This window comes from Saccopteryx leptura, chromosome 2 (genome assembly GCF_036850995.1).
Source record: "Saccopteryx leptura isolate mSacLep1 chromosome 2, mSacLep1_pri_phased_curated, whole genome shotgun sequence".
In the NCBI taxonomy this organism is placed as follows: domain Eukaryota; kingdom Metazoa; phylum Chordata; class Mammalia; order Chiroptera; family Emballonuridae; genus Saccopteryx; species Saccopteryx leptura.
The window spans coordinates 218,068,979-218,090,232 of NC_089504.1; the positions used below are offsets into that span (position 1 = coordinate 218,068,979).

Genomic DNA, 21,254 nt, shown 5'->3' on the forward strand with positions numbered 1-21,254 from the left:
GGCTTCTGTGCTTGGTAGGGACTCTCCTCTGGCCTGGCTCCCACCCAGTGCTCAGGACTGAGCCGCAGCTGACCTGTGGCCCACACATAATGCAAAGGAGAAATTGGTGCTGTCATCAGCCACTGAAATTTAGGTGGTTTGATATGACAAGGATGCTGAGATTCAGGGTGCCATGTGCTACCATGTTTTAAAAAGGACTCCTGCTGATAAGAATGCTTAAACTCATTCATTGATCCTACTTTCCCCATCTGACAAATGAGAAATTAGAGGCTCAGAGAAGCTATATGAACCTGGCATCAAAGGCCTCTAGCTTTTCTGGTAGCCAGGCTGGAAAAGATGGTTAGGATGAGTTCTTGGCAATGCCCTGATTGCCTTAACTCCAAATCAGATGCATCATTGGACACAGTGTATGTATCTTGGATACACAGTGCTAATGATGCCTCTTCTATAAAAGTCTGACATGTCCACCTGAGGCCAGACCCTCCTTGCCCTGTCAGATCTCTTCCCTCCCCACCTCATTAAATGGGGCCAGCCACTGGAGTGACACCTGTATAGGAAGAAAGAGACTGTGCCCCTTCACTACTGCGCCCTCGGTGGCAGAAGGCTCAGGAGGTGGCCAGATTTGTGCAATGAAAGAGCAAGTTCATGGATTCACGGGAAGAAATCAGGGCTCAGCTGAAGTTGACCAAGGCAGCTTTGCCAAGCCCTCTGACTGTTGTTCGTTCTACTAGGAGATGACTGTCCTGAAGGACAGTGTGCTTGCTGATAATGGAATAAAGATTTTCTCTCTGCAGAGCTGTCTGGACTACTTGAATAATATTCCAGTGTATGGCTATTCAATATTTTATTTATATTTCTTTTATATATACTCCACAAAAATTAGGGGATATTTCAAACTTAGATCTGATCATAAAATAACTTCACACGTGGACAAGCAGTGTTCCTTCAGCCAATCCTCTCCTTTCCAGGTTAAATCCCTTCCTTTAACAACTTCCATTCATTTCAGTCTTCCCACTCATTAAAATCTTCTGCATAAATATTGACATAACAATACTGTGTGCAATTTCATATAACCGGCAAATATTGAATGGTTGACAATAAACTCAAAAAATCAAATATTGACTGTACAATAAGGTTCATGGGCCATTCCATGATTCATCTGTCTACAAAATCCCCAGACTTATTAAGTCTGTACAATGTTATTAGCTTGATTCTTTCAGTATGCAGCCTTCTATCTGTATTTCTGCGGGCCACCCCAAGTATCTGTTCTTTGCATTATCAGAGTGGTTGATCTGTGTAAAGGAAAGAAAATAATTTTAAGTATTTGCTAATCAATGAATATTTAACATTTCAGCTATGAGCAAAGTCCTATAGCCAAGAACTTCCATTCTAGGAAGTGATTAAAGAGAATCACTTCCTAGAATGGAATTTGCTCCAACCCACTCTGGGCACTTGATTTCCTCTCAACATGCTTCCTAATACTATTTGAACCAGGTGGGTATGCAGCACCAGAACTTTCTGCAATGATGTAAATATTCTGTGACTGACACTTTCCAATAGAATAGTCACTAGCCATGACTGGCTATCGAGTACTTGAAATGTGCCTACTGTGAGCGATGGATGAATTGAATTTTAAGTTTTATTTAATTTTAATAAATTTAATGCAAACATAATAAATGTAAATGCAAATTTCATTAGTAGATGCTATATTGAACAGCATACTCTTAACTTAATGCTTAAAATATAATATGCATTCTAAACTTTGGAATTCTAGTTATAGATCCTTTTTTATATAACAGCTTTGACCTGTAATTGACATACTATAAATTTCACCCGGAGTGCACACTTCAATGGTTTTCAGTATAGTTGCAGAGTTATGTAACCATCACAATCAATTTTAGGCTATTTTCCCCATACACAGCCATTCCCTGTCCCTCGCAGCCCCAGGCATTCACTAGTCTACTTTCTGTCTCTATGAATTTTCTCTATTCTGCAAATTTCATTTAAAGGAAATTGGTTTTCTTCATCTAGCATGTTTTCTAGATTCACCCATGTTGCAGTGTGTACCAGTACTTTGTTTCTGAATAATATTCAAGTGTATGGCTATTCAATATTTTATTTATATTTCTTTTATATATACTCCTCACAAAAATTAGGGGATATTTCATAATAAATATGAAGCAATAAAAAGAGCATTTGATATTTTTTAAATTAAACAAGAACATCAGGAAAGCAAACGACAAGTCAGAGAAAGTTGTTTGATTATGCAAATGAGATGCAAAACCAACTTTTATTTCATTGGTGAAAATGCACGGTACAAAAGGCTGAAAGTACTGAAGTATCTGCATGTTCCCTGATGCCCTAATTTTTGTGAGCAGTGTATTAATAAGACATTTGGGTTGTTTCTAGTTTTTGGTTATTATAAATAATGCACGTTCATGTACAAGTTTTTGCGTGGACATGTTTTCATCCTCTTGGATCTATATCTAGGAGTGGAATTGTTAAGTAACATGGTAACAATATGCCTTAGTTTTTGAATATCTTCCAGAATTTTTCCCAATGCAGTTCTATTATTACATTTCTGCAGTAGCACATGAAGGTTCCAAAGTTTCCACTTCCTTGTCAACACTCTTTATGATGTTTTTATTCCAGTCATCCCAGTGAGGATAAATTAGTATCTCATGTGGCTTCTGTTTGCACATTCCTAATGGCAAATTACGAGCATCTTCTCATGTGCTTGCTGGCCATCTGTGTATCTTCTTTGAAAATATGTTTATTCAGATCCTATGTCCACTTTAGAATTGGGTTATTTGTCTTTTTGTTATTGAGCTGTAAGAGTTCTTTATAAATTCTGGGTATCAGTCTTGTATTTGCAATTTTTTTTCTCCCACTTTTTTGGTGCTGTCCTTTGATGTACAGAAGTTTTAAATTCTGATGCAATGCATATTGTTTTGCTGTTGTTTATGCTTTTGGTTTTGTATCTAAGAAATCAGTACCTAATTCAAGGTCACAAAGATTTATGGTTATGTTTTCTAAGAGTTTAATGGTTCTGGTTCCTACATTTAGTCATTTGGCCCATTTTGACTTAATTTCCATATCTGGTGTGATGTAGGGCCCCAAATTCATTCTTCTGCATGTGAGTGTCACGTGTTGAAAAGACTACTCATTCCATATAAAGTGGTTTTGGCACCCTTTTGAAAAATCAAATGACGAAAAAAGTGAGGTTTTATTTTTGAACCCTCTATTTGATTCCATGGGTTGACATGTTTGTCTTACACCAGTACCATACTGTCTTGATGACTATGACAGTGAGTTTTCAAACTGGGAAGTGTGAGTCCTCCAACTTCATTCTTTTTAAAGATTGTTTTGGTTATTCTGGATCCCTTGAATTTTCACATGAATTTTAAGATCTGTTTGTCAGTTTCTATAAAAAAGCCAGCTGGAGTTTTGGGTGGTGGTTTGGGTGTGCACATGGAAAAAAGCATCTATTTCCTCAGGAAGATCAATGCAGTGGGTCCCTCCCTACACAATGGAACCCCCAGCAGACCCCACGCTCTGGGGTTCGACAATAGTTCAGTTGGCCGGCCCAGGGCCTGGCCCTCAGGGCTTCTTAAGGAGACTCAGTTTGGGAAGGACAGTGGGGCAGGCTGGCTGGGAAGAGCAGGGAAGCTCTGGGTTGCAGGACTCTGTGCTCAGGTCCTTGCCGAGCTCCACATGTTCTCACTTAATCCTCAATGACTCTTGTGTGATAGGTGCTATCTTTATCCCTTCCTCACAGGGGCTGACTCTGAGGGACAGAGAAATTGAGTGACTTGCCTAAAGCCACACAGGTAGGTAGATGAAACGTAGAGACCCATGAAATGCCAGATTGTTACTCATTCTCTACAAAGGGTGGAGGAGAGGGGGTCCTGTATCATTTCAGAGTCAGCCTGAGGAAAGCCATGGGTAAATGAAGTACACACCCACGTCACAGGAGCTAAAGAAGTGCATAGCTTTCCTTGCATTACATAGATCAGAAAACTCAAGCCCGGAGATGCAAAGTGGCTTGTTCAGGATCACACCTGACCCTGGACACCAAGCCCCCTCTCCCAACTGCACCTGGCTCACCTCACCCCTCTGCCAGTCCAGGCAGTGGTGGCCCAGGGAGAGGCACCACACGGAGCCCCGGGAATGCCTCACTCACTAGGACAAGTCCACGAGGTCTCAAATACACTGGGTGTCCAAACCCGATCATTAGTAATGGGTGGTCTTGGCGGGGGCCCTCAGTATATGCTCCTGGCATGTTCTGCAGAACTGGCTTCCCAGCTGTGGAGGGACATGGGTGTTACAAGGAAAAAATGCGCTTTTTCAGATGCATGCTAAAATTGCCGTGAATTCTGAGCTTCCAGAGGGCTACAATAAAGGGTCAGAGAAGCTAGAGGGCTTCCCTTGGGCACCAGTCACAAGTTACCTGGCTGTGAGGTGCACTGAAATCACATCCACCCAAACCATTCCCCCCTCTTCCACCGCGGTGGTCCTGCCTGCATGGCAGAGGCTTGGCCACTGCCCGTTTCCGTTTGTCTTCCTTCCAAACCATCTCCATGCCAGACAGTGCAAGGAGGAAACTGGGACTAAATGTCCTCACCTGAAGTCAAAAGCAACTTGTAGCACAACCTGGTGCCATTCAAATCTCTGCCTCATTTGAATTTCTAGCCTGTGGATAGAGGCCATTCTCTCAAGGAGAGCCGGAGGTCCTGCTCTGTGGCAGGCAGGAAGCTCCCCGTTGTGCCTCAGCACCATTTGAAAGATACTGCTACCATCCCTGGAGGCTTCAGCTGATAAATCCTACAATATGTCCCCAACTCTAAGCAGGGATTTTCAGAGGTGACTAAGTTAATATATTAGAACTTCATTCATTTGCTGTTCACTTTGTTTTGATGAATAAAAGGGCTTCAAATCAAACATGAACAATTATGACAACAACAAAAGCCACGTTAATTCAGTGTCCGGTGCTTGTCCTGCAGTAAGCACTTCAGGCTTGAGTGGTCTCAGAACCACCTTAATGGTAAGCACTGTTACTATCCCCACACGGAGGCAAAGGAGAGAGTGGACTATGTTGGCTGCACCATGATGGAAAGTCCATACCAATAGCCCATTCAGAATTTTCTATTTTTAAAGAGATTTGAGAATTGAAACTTCAGTCAAGTGTCTTTCTAATGCTGATCTACTGAGAAAAGTTGCCAAACATTTTAGCATGGATGGTTTCACCTATAATGACATGTCAAAGAACATTCTTCCTAATGCGTGGAAGGTGTGATTTTTCCCAGCTTTACGAACGAGGACTCCTGAGTGGGGAGGTAAATGGTCAGACTGGGCTAGCATCTCTGCATCGCTCTGTGTGGGATGCACTCTATGCAGGGATGTGTTTAGAGACAGGGAGTTGTAATGGACTGGGAACCTTTCAAAACACAGCCCATACTATACCAACCATTTGTGAGAAGGGACATTTAAAAACCACTCACCTTGTGGTAAGTTTACACAGTGACAGATGGTATTAGACTTAGAGTGGTGATCACATTGTAAGGTATGTAAATGTTGAATCACTATATTGTACACCTGAAACTAATATAATATGATAAACCAACTATACCAATGGTTCTCAACCTGTGGGCGGGGTCGCGACCCACAGGTTGAGAACTGCTGAACTATACTTAAAATAACAAGAACCACCACTTACCTTCTCTCTCTGAAGTCCTGCAGGAAGTTTAAAGCCTTTCGCTGCAAGAAATACCCAGCTTGACCTGAATCGCATATTCCTGATTTCTTTGCTTCCAAGTGCTTCTATGGCCTTCTTGGCATCCTCCTTCAGTCTGGGAGACAAAAGGGAGAGTCTCTGAATGTCTTGCGTGAGGACTCCTGTGTGTCACACTGTGCTTGTCCTAGGACTGAGGTTTCTACAGTAATGCCTTCCTGGGGTGTAAACAGGAGGAGAACAGCACCCATGCTGGCTGATTAAGTCAGGTTTCTAATTAAACATGTGACAACATCCAGGACTCTAAGACTCAATTTTGGGCACAGACTTTTAACTCTCAACTTCGAAAAGTCCTTGTGTCTCCAAGGTCAAACACCCTGTCACACTCAGACAAAACAATTTCCACTCCTTGCTGACCCTCCTGTTCACTGACCACAAAATAAAGTGGCAGAAGTTGTGGAAAGATGAAAGCAAAGGTCAAAACCATCTCTTTCACATTCAACAAAGCCAGCATCAGAAAAGAAGAACCAATCCCAAATCTACTCCCATTGCAAAAGGGTGAACTTAAGAGTAAGCTAAGGAAGGAGTGTAGAAAGGAAAAGAAAAAAGTAACAAGTTCAGATTTTCCAAAATGAGTGAAATCTGAGTTTTTCTGAGTATGCATCAAAAAACTTCAGTCTGAAAAAAAACAACAAAAAACTTCAGTCTGGTAAGAAGTTCTATAAAAAATAAAGTCTGAGGTTAAAGAGATGTGGAAAATGCTGTGTCCAAGAGCTGCAGTCTATTTTGTCATGGCCTCCACTCCTTTTCTTTAAATAAGTATCTTGCTTCTTGGCATTTTGTTGCTTCCTAGAGGGTGCAGAGGGACTCAGCTCTCTGCCCTGCTGCTTCTCTTCCCCATCCTCACTGCTGTGACAAAGTTGTACACACTCACCGGCTGCTGCCATCATTGTGGGTCACCATGAAGAGCAGGGACTTCTCAGGAGCACCCTGAATGAACTTTGTCATTGGTCCAGAATTCTCTGTTGGGTCAATGCAAACCAGCATTAGGAGCTCTGTTAACTGAGACTCTTGCCCCATGTGCTCTGCTTGCTCAGTGCTCAGTGTCTGTATACCTGATACTGTGAGGTCTCCCTCCCTAGAGCTCCTCTCTGCACCATGCCAATGGCATTTCAGCTTTTCGTCCTCTGCAATTACTAAGGAAGCCCTGACCCATGCACAAGCATCCCAGGTCAGAGCATCTCCAGGAACTGATGTGCAGGACAGAGACGAGGACTACACACCAGACCCTACATGGGGAAGTCTTTGCTGAGAGGCTTGTCTATGCCTTTCAGGAAAAAAGAAAGTGAATCTCCAACCCCAGTATTTACCACTGGGGCTTGTTATTTATAGTTATGTTTAAGTCAGCTGCAGAGTAAAAAATGCCTAATTCTCATGAAGGGCCCCCAGGCATTTCTCGTGACTCTTCTCCATTATCTTTATAGAGCTTATTTTTAATAACTCTCGGTGTTAAATAAAAATAAAAATGGGCTGCTATATCCTGACTGACAATTGTAGCCAATACCCAATGCCCAGAATGGAGAAACCATTGAAGGGGGGTGGGCATCGTTGGGCCCAGAGATGTGTGTGCCAAGCCCAGTGGACACCAGGCACAGGGCAGTCATTAGGATGACATTCAGGGCTGAATGCTGACTGCCTTATTTGATTTTAAAAAGTCTCTTTCTTGTCATCCAATGAAAGAACAGAAGGAAAAGATTCAGGACAAGTGTGACCAGAGAAAAGGAATTTTCTAGATAATGCCTTCAAACTGTATTATATGAACTCAGTGACTCAGAGGACTTGTGGACGACCGTTCTAGAATATGCAACATGAACTTTTGGTAATTTGCTTAGTAGACAAAATAAGAATGTTGGTATTATTAGTGTGTTTTTCAAATCTTAATTTATGTTTATAATTTATTTAAATTTTAACAGGAAAGTTGTCTTACCACCTTCGTTCATAGCAAAATATCGCGTTGCTATCACTTTCCCAGTCACATCTGAAAATAAAAGGAAGAGCTTTTAAAAGAAAGTTCATGGGACTCAGGGTGTATTTGTGGCACCAGAGTTCTCAACCTGGCCTGTTTCTTCCCTGTCTCTTTCCAGGAAGCATGGCTGCCAGCAGCCCGCTGAGGAATGTGGCTGCCTGCCCGAGGGCTGTTCCCAAGGCCGGTCAGGGAGACTGGGATCTGTAGTTGCTCTGGAACTTCCTGCCCGTCTGTTCCCAAGGCCGGTCAGGGAGACTGGGGTCTGTAGTTGCTCTGGAACTTCCTGCCCGTCTGTTCCCAAGGCCGGTCAGGGAGACTGGGATCTGTAGCTGCTCTGAAACTTCCTGCCCGTCTGTTTCCCGACAGGGTTGACTCTACACTTTCCTGCTGCACCTGTGTCTCCCAGCAGAGACCCAGAGTCCCCACCTCGGCCCTTTCTGCTTCGTGCTTTAGGTTGCCCTCTGGATTTCCGTGCTGGGCACATCCTGTCCTGAGTTCCTATGATCCCGCTGTCACTGGATTACTTGACAGCTTGCTCCCAGGGACACCATACAAAACCCCTTTCCCAAACCTGCCACGATTGTTATTATCAGGGGTCCCTTCTGTCACACAGAGGCAGGAACTGGCTGGTGGTATCACCCTCTGTTGAGCTACTAGTAATCTGAGAGCAAAATTGAGGCTCAAATCCAGGACAGTCTGTGGCCCCAGGTCTGCTTGAATTGTTTCACCCAGCCTCTGCCAGTCCTTCTTTGTTTGTTTGTTTAATCTATACTTGGCTTCAGTTTTGTTTTTGGAACCACAAATAATCTGTTAAGTGAAGCATTGAAAAAGTAATTATATATATATATATATATATATATATATATATATATATATATATATATTTTTTTTTTTTTTTTTTTTTTTGATAGAAGAGGGGAGGCACAGAGACAGAACTGGAATGGTCTGAACTGGAATCCACCTGGCAATCCCTGTCTGGGGCTGATACTCTAATCGCCAAGGTATCCTCAGCACCTGAGGCCAACACTCGAACCAATGGAGACACTGGCTGTGAGAAAAGGAGGGAGGGAAAGAGAAGCAGATGGTCACTTCTCCTGTGTTCCTTGACTGCAGTGGATCAAACCCAGGATGCCATATGCCAGGCTGATGCTCTATTCACTGAGCTAAGCGGCCAGGACCCATTAATATATAATTTAAAAAGTGTATTAAAATAGAAACCTAGATTGAGTGAAAAAACCATTGAAAAACCAAAGTATCTTTGAAATTCCAATCACAGAGCTTTTAAAGAAAAACATCTCATAACTCACAATTGACAATGGCAATATTTATTCCACTCCCAACATTTCCAGTCTTTTCTCTGATGAGCCTGAAAGGTAAAAAAGTGCTGGTCAAAGAACTCCTTTTCCACCAAGCAGAGGGTGGCCCTTCCTGCCCCGTGATGTCTTCTGGGAGAGTCACTGCCCCATCCATTGTCACATTGTTCCTACTCACATGTGTACCAGCCGGACCCAGATCCCTTGACAGTCACCCTCACACTCACTCCACACACTGCTATAACCAAGTTCCTCTAGACTCAGTCCCTCAGGGAACCTGGACACCACATGTAATCTTATAATTTAGACAAAGAGCCTGGGAGAGAAAAATCTAAATTTTTTCTAGCACAGGCTCTTTACAAACATTCCTCCCCCACACACTAAATCCTCAACCTCCTCCCGAGCATTCATTGTTCTGTTTTACTAAAATGAAGTAGAAGAGGTGAACCAAAGAGACAGATCTAACCCAAGTCTGGTATCAACTTATAGACATTCTTTCCCCCTCAGTGTATTGATGCAGAACTCTTGTGGTCCTTTTATCTGACCACAAAATGCAACCCGGCTTATCTCCTTCAGTAAGTCTAGTACTTCACTTAATTCTTTGCTTTAAATCAGGGAATATGAATGTCAATTTCAAGGAAGAAGACTAACTTTCTTGGAGATGGTAATTAGTTCTGAAGATCTTTGGAATGTCACATATGTATGCACAAATCCTCTGTAAAGTTTTAGAATAAGTGACAAATTTGTTTCATAAAAAAGAAAATGTGGAAAACGTGGAAGCTGTTCTCCTTTTCCCATGCATTGGAGTAGTGAATATGGCACTAGAATATTCTGCTCTTAGGCTAAGTCCTTTTTGGAGGAGTAGCTTTTAGATTTTAGAGAATATTCCATAAGCACTGAAAAAGAAGCTTCCATTTACAATAATGGAAAATTAGATAATTTGAATATATTCTTCCATAAAAAAAAAACACTAAAAAAAGACTTAAAAAAAGATCTTCTTGAATATGTTATATTAGTAAAAAATTCTAGGCCAAGATTTTGGAGAAGACTAAATGTCAAGGTGCTGAGCTCAGAATTTAATGCCACTTGTATTCTGGAAATATTTGCTGATTCTAGAAACAGTGTCTAAGAAGGTGAGTCCCACTTCTGACAACCATGTGAGGCTAAGGGGACAAAAGTTGGAAACCAGAGCCCATCAAAGGGAGGGCCATCTTCGATTCCATCCCGCCTCCCTGTTGTATTTGGGTTGGAATGAAAGAGGGCTGAATCCTAAAAGTGAGAGTGTAACAGAAATAAATAAAAACTTGCATAATTGCAGCCTACTATGTGATTAGAAGAATCTTAATCTTTAACATTTATTCAGATCTTTATATTCTGCTAATGATTTCAGGTCCCTGACAAATGTTAACAAAAGTTCTCAGAAGAAGATGATATTATCATCTAATGCCTTAATTGGAAAAGAAACAAACAAATTTCAAATGTACTGCCTGGTACACTATCAAATGTAATCTGGCACATAAGGAAAGAAGCCAGCAAAAACAAGAGCCAATGGAACCGCAGAAAACAATAGATAATAGTGAAAGGCTCACAGGGCTCCAAAGAGTAATATTATCCAACAGACTTTAAACTAACTATACTTAATATTGGACATAAGATAATAAATAAAGTTGAAAATTTCAGAACTGTAAACTTCAAAAAATGAAATAAAGATTAAAAAAAGAACCAAAAGGAGGTTTTAAAACTAAAGTAATATAATAACTGAAATTAGTAGCTAATAGAAGGGTTTAACAAATTAGGCACAGTAGAAGAAAGAATTAGTAAGCTGGAAAGCAGTTCAGAGGGAAACAGCTCTGTTCACATGAAGGACAGAAATATACAAAATGGAAAATAAAAAGAGACTGTAGGTTATTGAGATTATAATAATGAAGGTTGACATGTTTCACTAAGAGTCTCAGAGAAAGATGAAAAAATGGGGCAGAAAATGTAATAACAAAGAATTTATTAAATGCGATGAAAGACTTCAATACATACATATTAAAGAAGCTCAATAAATTCCAAGAAAGATAAAACAACAACAAGAGACACAGCATGGTACAAGTGTTGAAGGCCAAAGATAAGCAAACATTCTTAAAGGAAATCAGAGAGGGAGAAAAAGGCCGTTATTGTCATAATATCAACAATTAAATTATTAGCTGACTTACCAAGAAAAACAATGGAACTTTACCCAAAATCAAGGGTAATTTTCACAGATATAATTTTGAGTGAAATAAGTAAGACATAAAAGACTATATGGTTTTATATTATATTAATGTAAAGTTCAAAACAGATAAAATAACAATAGTGTTATGCCATGCAGAGTCAGGCTATAAAACTATCAAGAAAAGCAAAGCAAGGAAATGATCACTATGAAAGAAAGAATAGAGGTTACCATGGGCAGTAAGGAGAGGGGGCTGCATTTGGGAAGGGGTGCACAGAGGACTCATGACAGGCTGGTACCAGATAGACTCTATATTTTTTTATTTTCTTTTCTTTTTGAGAGGGAGAGAGACAGGAGGAGAGAGAGAAAGAGAGAAGCATCAACTTGTTGCTCCACTTAGTTGTGCATTGATTGCTTTTTGTACATGCTCTGACTGGGGATTGTATTGGTGACCTCAGGCTCAAGCCTAGCCGGCAACCCCTTACTAAAGCTGGCAGCCTTGGGCTCAAGCTGGCAACCTCGGGATCATGTCAAGCACCTTGTGCTCAAGCCAGTGAGCCTACACTCAGGCCAATGACTTCAGGTTTCAAACTGGCGATCTCAGCATTCTGGGTCAGCACCCTATCCACTGTGCCACCACTGGTCTGGCGATAGTCTATTTCTTAGCTTGAATGGTGATTACACAGGTATTCGCTTTATTATAACTAATTCAAAACAACAGATTCACAAGGTTATTAATTGCAGTATTACCTGTAATACTAAAAGATTTCCATTAAAAACTTCTACCAAAGTAGATCTGATTGAATAAACTCTGATACACCCATGTATAGAATATTATGTACCTATAAATTGGAATGAGAACAATCTCTGTGTACTGATATGGATGATCTCTATTACACTATTAAGTGAAAAAGTGAGAAACTGTGTATAGATTTTGCTACCTTTTACACACATAAATACACTCACACATGTATATGTACATATACAAATTTAAGACACAAACATGGATATAGACTAATTATACATATGAAATTTGTTTATTTTTAACATAAAAACAAACACTAGAAAAGATAAATCAGAAACTAAAATGTCTTAAGGGAATGGGAACAGTGGGCACCTTTAATTGGCAGTTTTCAGACCACTTACTATTATGTGACGTATACTTGTTTGTAAAACCATCATGTTGTTTTTTGTTTGTTTGTTTTTATTGTTTTTTTAAATTTAAAAATTTTTGCTTTCACTATACGGTTATAGTTTCTTTGCTTTGTAAAGATCATATGGTAACTAAGGTATAAGCATATTTAGAAATACCATTTTAATAAATAAAAAGACAAACTATATCAAGAATCTTACAAGTCAATAAAAATGGCCAAAGACAGAAATAAAACTGGGCAAGACATATGAAAATATAGTTGACAAAAAATACATACAAAGATTTAGCATAAAGAGATCTTCAACTCACTCACAGCAAGAGTAATCACAAAGTAAAAATCTGACCCGAACTCCAAGTTTCATCTCCCACAATGGCAAAGGCCAGAATAATGGCCAACAAGTGTTGGACGAATGGTGGGGAAACAGTCATTCTCATTAAGTTAATCTGAGTCCTCTGAGAAGCAGACAGCAGAACAGGATTAAAGGCAGAAGAATTTTTACTGGGGGAAATGCCTATGAGAGAAGATGGGGTGGGGGACAGTGTTAACTGGGGAGAGCTGTCAGACCACACTGCAGGCCTGACCCTAAGTGAAGGAAAGAGAGAGAAAGCTTGGGTGGACCAGGCTGCTGTGCAGTCTTGGTAGCATTCAGCAAGGCCACTGGGCATACTGGAACCCATGTCTCCCAGGAATGGGCCTGCCTGGTAGCCCTCTGGGCTGGCCAAGATTCTCTCCTGCACTCAACTCTTTACTCAGGCTCTCCAGAGCTCTTTTTTAACTGGCCTAACTTTTGGACAACAGTGCCTATCTCTTCATTGTCCAGTTTTAGCAAGAATTCTGCTTAGTCAGTTTAAGTAGAACCCCACCTTTGATATCTGATCACCTTCCCTGTCTGATTTGGTTCCTCACCCTCCACACCTTATGCCCAGATGAGGTCCAATTACCCCAGCCGGTCTTCAGCAAGAACCCTGTTAGGTCAGTTTAGCAGAATCCCTCTGAAGCCTGATGTTTCCTCTTAGTCATTTTCTATGCACTGACCCCACCTTGCTCCTTGACTATAATTCCCACTTACCCATGCTGTATTTGGAGTTAAGTTTAGTCTATTCCTCCCACTGCAAGATCCCATTGCAGAGGTCCCTGCAGTGATTTCCATGGCCCACCTTGGATAAAGTCTGCCTTACCACCTTCAACAAATATCATGGATATTGTCAACTTTAAAAGTGCTCTGTCACCTGCTTGAAGCAGCCCATGGATGTATGACCTCTATCGCTTTCAGGATGCAGCAATGGGACCTCTGGGTCAATGAATGCCCCACTGCTGGAGACCCAAGGAGCACTTTCTCATGGTTAGTTACCACACTTGAATATTGCTGGTGAGAGGGTAATCTGGTTCCAGGCAATGACCTTACAATATGAAGCAGAAATTATTTCTAATATATAGAGAATTGATACTCGGCCGAACTATCAATGAATGGTTAAGGAGAATGAATATACTTTAAACACGAACAATCTTTAAAATTTTTACCTCTCCTTCTACGTTTTTCTTGGGATGTTATTAGAGGATGTGGTCTAGCAAAACTAGGGAGGGAACTGAGAAGGTGGAACATATTGTGTTCCTGAATATCCTGGAAATGGGCTGAAGCTCCAGAGAGGGAGGCAAAGGTCATCCCCAGGATGAGGGTGGAGAGGGAGGCCAGGTGACGGCTGTGCAGCGGCCTCAAGAGCAACCTTGCTGCCTGCAGTGTAACAGGTCACCCCAGATCGGTGTGCCAACAGGACTGCTCTCCTTTATAAAAGGGGAAATTTGGACACAGATACTCACCCGGAAGGAGATGATACAAGACTCAGGGAGAAGACAGCCACCTACATGCCAAGGAACGAGGCATGGACAGATTCTCTCGCACAGCCACAGAAGGAACAAGTCCTGCCCACACCCTGACCTTGGACTCCAAGCCTCCTGAACTTGGAGAGAACACATTTCTGTTGTATAAGCTCCCAGTCCATGTGCTTTGTAATGGTTGTCCCATGAAGGCATGCACTGGTCCGCACGAGGACACACCCACAAGGCACACCCTCCCCAAGGAGCACAGCATTCCCAGTCCAGAGACTCCCAGTCTCTGCTTCAGGTCGAGGATGTGCCCTTCTCTCTGGGGACAGACTCGCTGCTCAGTCAGCCTCAGAGGAGAAAAGGGATTGAGTGGGGAAGTTGTAGTTCCCCTTTTCACACCAGTACTTACAGCTCATCCTCAAAGCAGATTTTGGCATACTTGTTTCTGCCACCACCGCTGAGCAACCTGTAGGCATAGGTATTCGGGGGGCATGGGGACCAGTGGTCACATTTTTGCCTTTTGGGGGCTGGTGCTGTAATGAACAAGAATATAACAGTTAGCATCATGCAAGGATTTATTGGGTGAGCCCACTGCTTGACCTTGAACATGGCCGTTTTGTCCCAGGGCTTCACACCCGCACGTCCCAAGGCTGTGCGGAGACATAGCAGTGGGGAAGGGGTCACCAATTTTCATTAGAAGCTTCAGAAATTCCCTTAAAGATACAAAGTTAATTTAATCTGCTTTTGTCTTAAAATAACAAATATCCAAAAGGGAGGGGATGTTTTGTAGGCATAACAATTTTAAGAGTTGGGAATCACTGCCCATGGCTGGTCATTTAGCCAACATCCATGGCATGCGATGGCTGAATCAGGAACCATGGGAATGATTCCTTCCAAAATGTCTGGTGTTAAAGGCAGCGCCTGGAGGAAGCTGTGTCCAGGACAGACTTCTAATTTTGTGGGGAAAGTGGGGGAATGAGAGTGTAAGCACTTCGAGGGCATCTCCCATGCCCTGCACAAGCAGGGACTCCCATGGTGCTGGGCCCCACCCCAGTCTGTATGCAGTTAGTCTGTCTTATTCTGCGCAAATTCACTGTGAAGACCTTATTAAATGCAAACACCCAGTCACAACAATTTCTAGTAGGTGTTTTTTTTTTCTGACTATAAAAGGTAATTCAATCCGATACAATTTTTTTATTATTCCCCAATTCTTTATATTTGTGCAAATTAACTTTGTGTAATTTATTTCTGTATTAGAAATATACCAGCATATTTATTCATGAGACTTTGAAAAGGGGTACAGCTTATTATTTCAGCAGCCCACACATTATCCAATGTCATTGTCTATGATCCCACACTCAAGCCAGAGACTCCTCTGCTCAATCTGGTGAGCCCATGCTCAAGCCAGATAAGTGCGGGTTCAACCTGGAGACCTCGGAGTTTCGAACCTGGGTCCTCAGCATCCCAGTCTGACACTCTATCTACTGTGCCACCGCCTGGTCCCAATGTCATTGTGAGCAGCTGCTTTGTAATTTCACTGCATTCCCAATCTGAGTTGTATTCCAAACACACCTTTTCACTGAACACAACCTGCACACAGAGTTCCTTCGTTTGCTTTCCTAATAGCATGAGTGGACTTGGAATCTCCCATAGGATGAGCAGGGGTGGGACTGGTGCAGAAACAGAAGGAGCAGATATTACCTCCTCCTCCTTGCTGTCGTCATCAGTGTAAAATTTTCCAGAAGCCACTGCCCACCCCTGAGCTGAGCTGCAGAGTTCTTAGTCTGCCATGGCTGGCGGTACGTGGTCGGTGGTACTGACCTTTGAGGATAGGCCTCTCACCAATGCTCTGGATGGTGTAGATGGCACTGGACAGGGGAACGTCTGGAATTAGCTCTGCCAGCAGGTACCCAGAGTACCAGGCGCATGTGGAGGCAAAGATGAAGAGCAGTGCTCTCAACGTGCCTGAAGACAGAGCAGACAGGATGTGGATGCCAATGCCAGGGCAGGTGCCATCAGGCAGACCCGCTCCAAGCTCTCCTGCCCCCCCCCATGTGCATTCATTCACGAGTGTCAGCAGGGTGCTCTGAAGAGAAACTACTCCTGGGAGGTGGGGTCAGGCAAGGGCCCCAGGCTGCTTTAATGAACACCAACCACTTAGCTGGGACCAGGCATTGGAGGGAGACAGAAGCAGATAACACAAACAAGATATGAATGTCTTCAAGGCTACACTGTTATGTTGTTGCTGGATTGGGCCTTAGAACTTTCTCAAATGTTAACATCTAAACGACACAGTCCCCATGCTCTTTAGACCATCATGCCGGGGAAATTCCAAACGCAAACTACCTGGACAGTGTGGCCACTGCTGTTTCTAGGACTCACAGGACATCCCAAAGCTGGCAAAGTAGCCACAGAAAACAAACGAGAGCCCTGGGTATGGAGGTCCCTCTCCTGGAGTTCCCGTTCGCCCTGTGCTGCACCCATGCCGACCTGCCTGGGAGGTGGCCCGCCCCAGCTCTACACCTCTCTAGGAGTCTGTCCCTCTGCTCTCCAGCACAGATCCCCACCCACCTCCCTCTCCTTCTCTTCAAGGCCCTGCCAACAGCCATGGGACCCGACCTCAGTGCAGCCTACCATGCACCCATGACTGGCACAGGCAGCCTATGGAAGCTCTTCACTTGCCTTGCTGGTGGGGCACACCACGGGTCCCTTCCCTACAGGACTGCCTGCATACCTAGAGCAGTGCACGGGCCGCACGGCATTCCAGAAAGTGCTGCTGGGTACACACTGGGTGAACTGGGAGAGGTGGCTGCTGGAAACCCAGAGTCAGCCCTGACTGTTTTGAGTTCAGCAGAAACAATAGTCCACGGTGTCGTGTGTGTGTCAGGTCACAAGGGGACTATTTTATCTAAGGGTCATATTTGAAGAAAACAACTGGCAAACCAGAGAGTACTCAGAGGATCTTCTAGTCCAGGGGTCGGGAAATTTTTTGGCCGAGAGAGCCATGAATGCCACATATTTTAAAATGTAATTCTGTGAGAGCCATACAACGACCCGTGTATATTACACATTATCCAATAAAAATTTGGTGTTGTCCCGAAGGACAGCTGTGATTGGCTCCAGCCACCTGCAACCATGAACATGAGTGATAGGAAATGAATGGATTGTAATACATGAGAATGTTTTATATTTTTAAAGTTTTTTTTTCTTATTAAAGATTTGTCTGTGAGCTAGATGCAGCCATCAAAAGAGCCACATCTGGCTTGCGAGCCATAGGTTCCCAACCCCTGCTCTAGTCACTACATCACACACAAGATCTTTGAGCAAATAGTGGCTGTTTGGCTTGGAGAAGACTAAAAAGAATTATAATGCTTCCTTTCAAATGTGTAAAGAACAGGCACTCGGAAGAAGACACCATTTTGTCACCAGATGAACAAGGATGAATAGACGGATGTGACAGGGAATGAAATGAAGAGTGAATAACAACGCTTGTGGCTTTTCACAAGTGGAACTACCGACTGGGGTTGCCCACCAGCAAGACAACGAGCTCCCGCCCCTGTACACTTTTCAGGACTCCTAGGAAGGCTGCGAAGTATCTGTGGGCTGGGCAAGGGGGTGCTACTGATGACCTCCAGGCTGGGGACAGTCTGGTTTCCTGTGGTGGCTGGGAGAAGCCAAGACCTAGAGCCAGGGCCATGCCAGGATGGGAGGGTAGGTCCAAAGGCAAAGATGGGACACTGGCTAGTGGTGAGCCATATGTAACCCATGCACAGGTCTAACACAAGTCATGAAAGCCTCCAAGATGCGCAAGGGAGGCAGGCTTAGGAGCTAAGAGGTAAGGGACAAGGAGCAGGCAGGCAGCACTTGGAGAGCTGTGGTTCAGCCTGTCCTTGGGCCGGACAGCTACACCAGGAGAGACCAGTCCCTGGAGGTGATGGCAGAGCAGGTGGGGCACTGGACAGCAGAGAAGAATCTAGCACCAGGCGGGCACAGGTAAGGATTTGTCTTGGAAAAGGTGGTAGTTGAGACTTAGCTGAGAGGGCTTCTGGTCCCCAGGTGGGCCCGCCCTGGTGGGAGTGGGTCCAGCAGCTTCAGAGGTTGGGCAGGAGGGGGTAAGTACACAAAGTCCAGGAACCTTCTGTGATTCCGTAACCAGGACCCAACCTTTTCTTGTAAGGTAATAAAGTCATCATGGGCTCACAGACACACGGTCCTACACACTTCCACCTCAGAGCAAAAGGCAGCCCTGAGCACAGGCAGGAAGTTAGTGAACTTCCTCCTTGAAATCCTCAATTAGTATGCATGTGTGCATGCGTGTGCGTGTCCTTCCATCATGCACCTGCCGATTCTTAGGACTCTTAGGCTGGCTCTGGACACTGACATTGGAGAAGAAAGCAAACCTCACAGTTCAGAGGTCTCATGATGACCCACCTCTCCAGTCCCGGGGCCCTGAAGAGAGCACCTCTGAGCTCACTTCCACTGGTGGGGTTTCCTCCAACTCGTAAGAAAGAGGACAAGATGGAATGAGGAAGCTATTTGTCACTGACAGCCCAGCCAACACAAGACAAGTGCCCTCACCCTGGAGATAGCCACACATGTACCTCTTGTGTTTGAGGGGTCAGGAGGGCGGAGGGTAGGTGAACTGTACTTGGGACTTGGCTGCTTTGTGTCTCCAGGCCCTGCTGGCCTCAGTGTCCACTGTTGTCACTGTCCTGTTGACAGAGGCTTTATGGCAAAAAGATTGGGAGACACCACACCTGGACACCAAGGCTGGTTTGCAAGGTAACCCACATGCAAAGGCTGACATGCCGACCCCCACCCCCATTTCAAGGAACTAGGATGACTGCATATCATAGGTGAAGGACGTTGGCTGCTTAACTCATTCCAAACATACAACCTGAACATCCTTCCTATAAGTGGTCTGCCTGGGCCAGACTTGGTGACTGACTGTATTCACGAAAATGTTGCTTCCAAGAACTTTGCCAAACATTTAGTTCACAAAGTCAAAGGTGACATGGCTCTGAATTTCTGCAGGTGAGCTTTCTCTCAACCACACACAGCCAGACAAATACAAACCTAGTGTCACGACAAAGCTTAAATGAAAAGACCTCACAGCTCATGAATGACTTCTGCGGCTTGGGGTAAGAAAGCATTTTCTACTAACCAGCAAAATGAGATAAGCATGTAATAGAGTGAAAAATCCTTCCAAGACAGTGATAGTGGACTTCAGTGCCCCAAGGGAGGTGTTTCCTCCCTGCCCCCCAAAGATCTATGTCCACTTGTGTATCCTACAATTCACAGAAGTTACCAAAGGCAGTTCAGAAATAAATAGTTTTGTAGAAAACATGACAATAATAATAATAAATCCTCAAATGTGGCTTTCTTACACTTTGGGAACGGAGCAGAAAGGTGGTGTTTAGAACTTTATGGAGTGTGACCGACCACACAACCAGAAGCTAGCACTGGAAGTGCTGGTCTAAGAAACCTCATGGCTGATGACCTGCTGTCCCAAGCCAGAGAAATTATCTCAGTAGGGACCAAGAGAACTTTCCAGTCCTGTACAAGATGTGCTGCCTGACTTCAAGAGGAATCCAGACTCCACAGGTTCTAGAAAGAAAACAGCAAAACCACTTGGGAAGGGCAAGTGTGACAGAGGTGGCTGGTTAACACCTGCACCCTGGAACGCCTCTAGAGAGAGGCGGGGAAGTGACAGACGGCAGAGGCCACAGCCAGAAAGACAGGCTTTGTGAGATAAAAAGACTGATGAAATTGCCTTTTTTCTTTCCTCTCCCCTATTCTTCCCCCAACCATTCCACAGTCTGAAGTAGTTTGATAAACGAGGATAAAAATACAATCAGCCCTAGAAAAAATGCTGCCTGAACAGCATCAGCGATGATGGGGCATTCCACATTAATTAGTCCCCACTTCTCGCCTACCCATATTCGCAGGTGACTTAAAAAGGGCTGTTTTACTGTCCTGTCATTGGACCTGTGGCTAATGACTGCTGACTTAGCAGAGGATCCCCAAGTAGAGCTCACAAGTGCCTCTACGTGCAGCTGGCAGCCCCCTGCTGGCCCAGTAGGTCCAGGCTGTCTGGAGGCACCTGCTCTCCCAGAAAAGGACCCCCCCCTCCCCCGGAGCTCCTTGAGTCCTGGCTCCCACAATACAGTACTTACTTTCCAGCCTAAACATCACACTCACTGAGCCCCCTGCCAGGAATCCCAGATGCGCAGGTGGGAACAGGCAAGAGGAGCTCGAGTAAACCCTGTAGAGTTTACTCGACCTGCTCCCAACCCCAGAGTATTCACCTCTGCCGGGCTGGCTGCCCGCATTCCCGTTCCGGTCAGAGAGGAGACTTGGCCACAGCGCCAGCCCCACCCTCAGGTTCAGCAGGCCGGACCCTGGAATTGTGAGGCGGCCACTATCCCTCTGCCCGGTTTCCGGGACTTATCCTCCTTTGGCGGTGGAAGTCGCACTCACCGGCAACCCCTGGGCGCATCTTTCAGGTGCTGCTCCCCACACAGCTCCCCGGCAGGCGGCAGGCGACTGTGATCTCCTACCTCCCTGGGATCTCCTACCTCACTCTGACTGGGTGGAGGACGAGGCAACACGCCCTGGGCAGGCAGCAGGGAGGGCGGGCAAAAGGCAGACAGGCCAGACCGCTGTGGTACCCGGGCAGTGCGCTGGCTATCTGGCAGATGTGCTGGGGAGAGCCCATGAGCTCTGGGTCTGAATCCCCTGAGGACACCCCCCCTCACTATATTGCCCAGCGACTGGGGGCCAGAGAGCATAGTTTGTTCTGAAGGGAGGACACTGTGTCCCTTAATGGTTCGTGGCCCCAGACCCCAAATTAATATCTCTCAAGGAGAAATGGCTGCAAAGAGAAGTATGACTTGAGCCTTTAAAACTTCAAAACTGAGTTCCCAGTGGCTCAGGTCCAGCACTGCTGGGCTCTTTGCCCTGATCAGTCTCCCTGCCCACTGCTTTACCACAGCCCAGCAGGGGCGGG

The 21,254-nt window shown here is 44.4% G+C and overlaps 1 protein-coding gene across 5 annotated transcripts in view; it reads right to left on the reverse strand.

Annotated features, from left to right (window-relative positions):
* Positions 1-20,799, reverse strand: part of FAM3B (FAM3 metabolism regulating signaling molecule B) — a 32,176-nt gene extending 11,377 nt beyond the window's left edge. For 2 of the 5 annotated variants that reach the window (XM_066370159.1, XM_066370157.1), the window contains exons 1-7: positions 20,726-20,799; positions 16,067-16,210; positions 14,655-14,778; positions 9,065-9,123; positions 7,719-7,769; positions 6,666-6,753; positions 5,717-5,849 (exon numbers count right to left, since the gene is read on the reverse strand). In XM_066370159.1, the coding sequence (XP_066226256.1) occupies positions 5,717-5,849; positions 6,666-6,753; positions 7,719-7,769; positions 9,065-9,123; positions 14,655-14,778; positions 16,067-16,210; positions 20,726-20,744 (618 nt within the window). In that variant the 5' untranslated portion in view covers positions 20,745-20,799. Of the gene's footprint in view, positions 1-1,154; positions 1,293-2,336; positions 3,192-5,716; positions 5,850-6,665; positions 6,754-7,718; positions 7,770-9,064; positions 9,124-14,654; positions 14,779-16,066; positions 16,211-20,421; positions 20,677-20,725 lie in introns of those variants that run through there. The other 3 variants (XM_066370155.1, XM_066370156.1, XM_066370158.1) reach the window with 3 other exon arrangements.
* Positions 20,800-21,254: the final 455 nt, after the last annotated feature.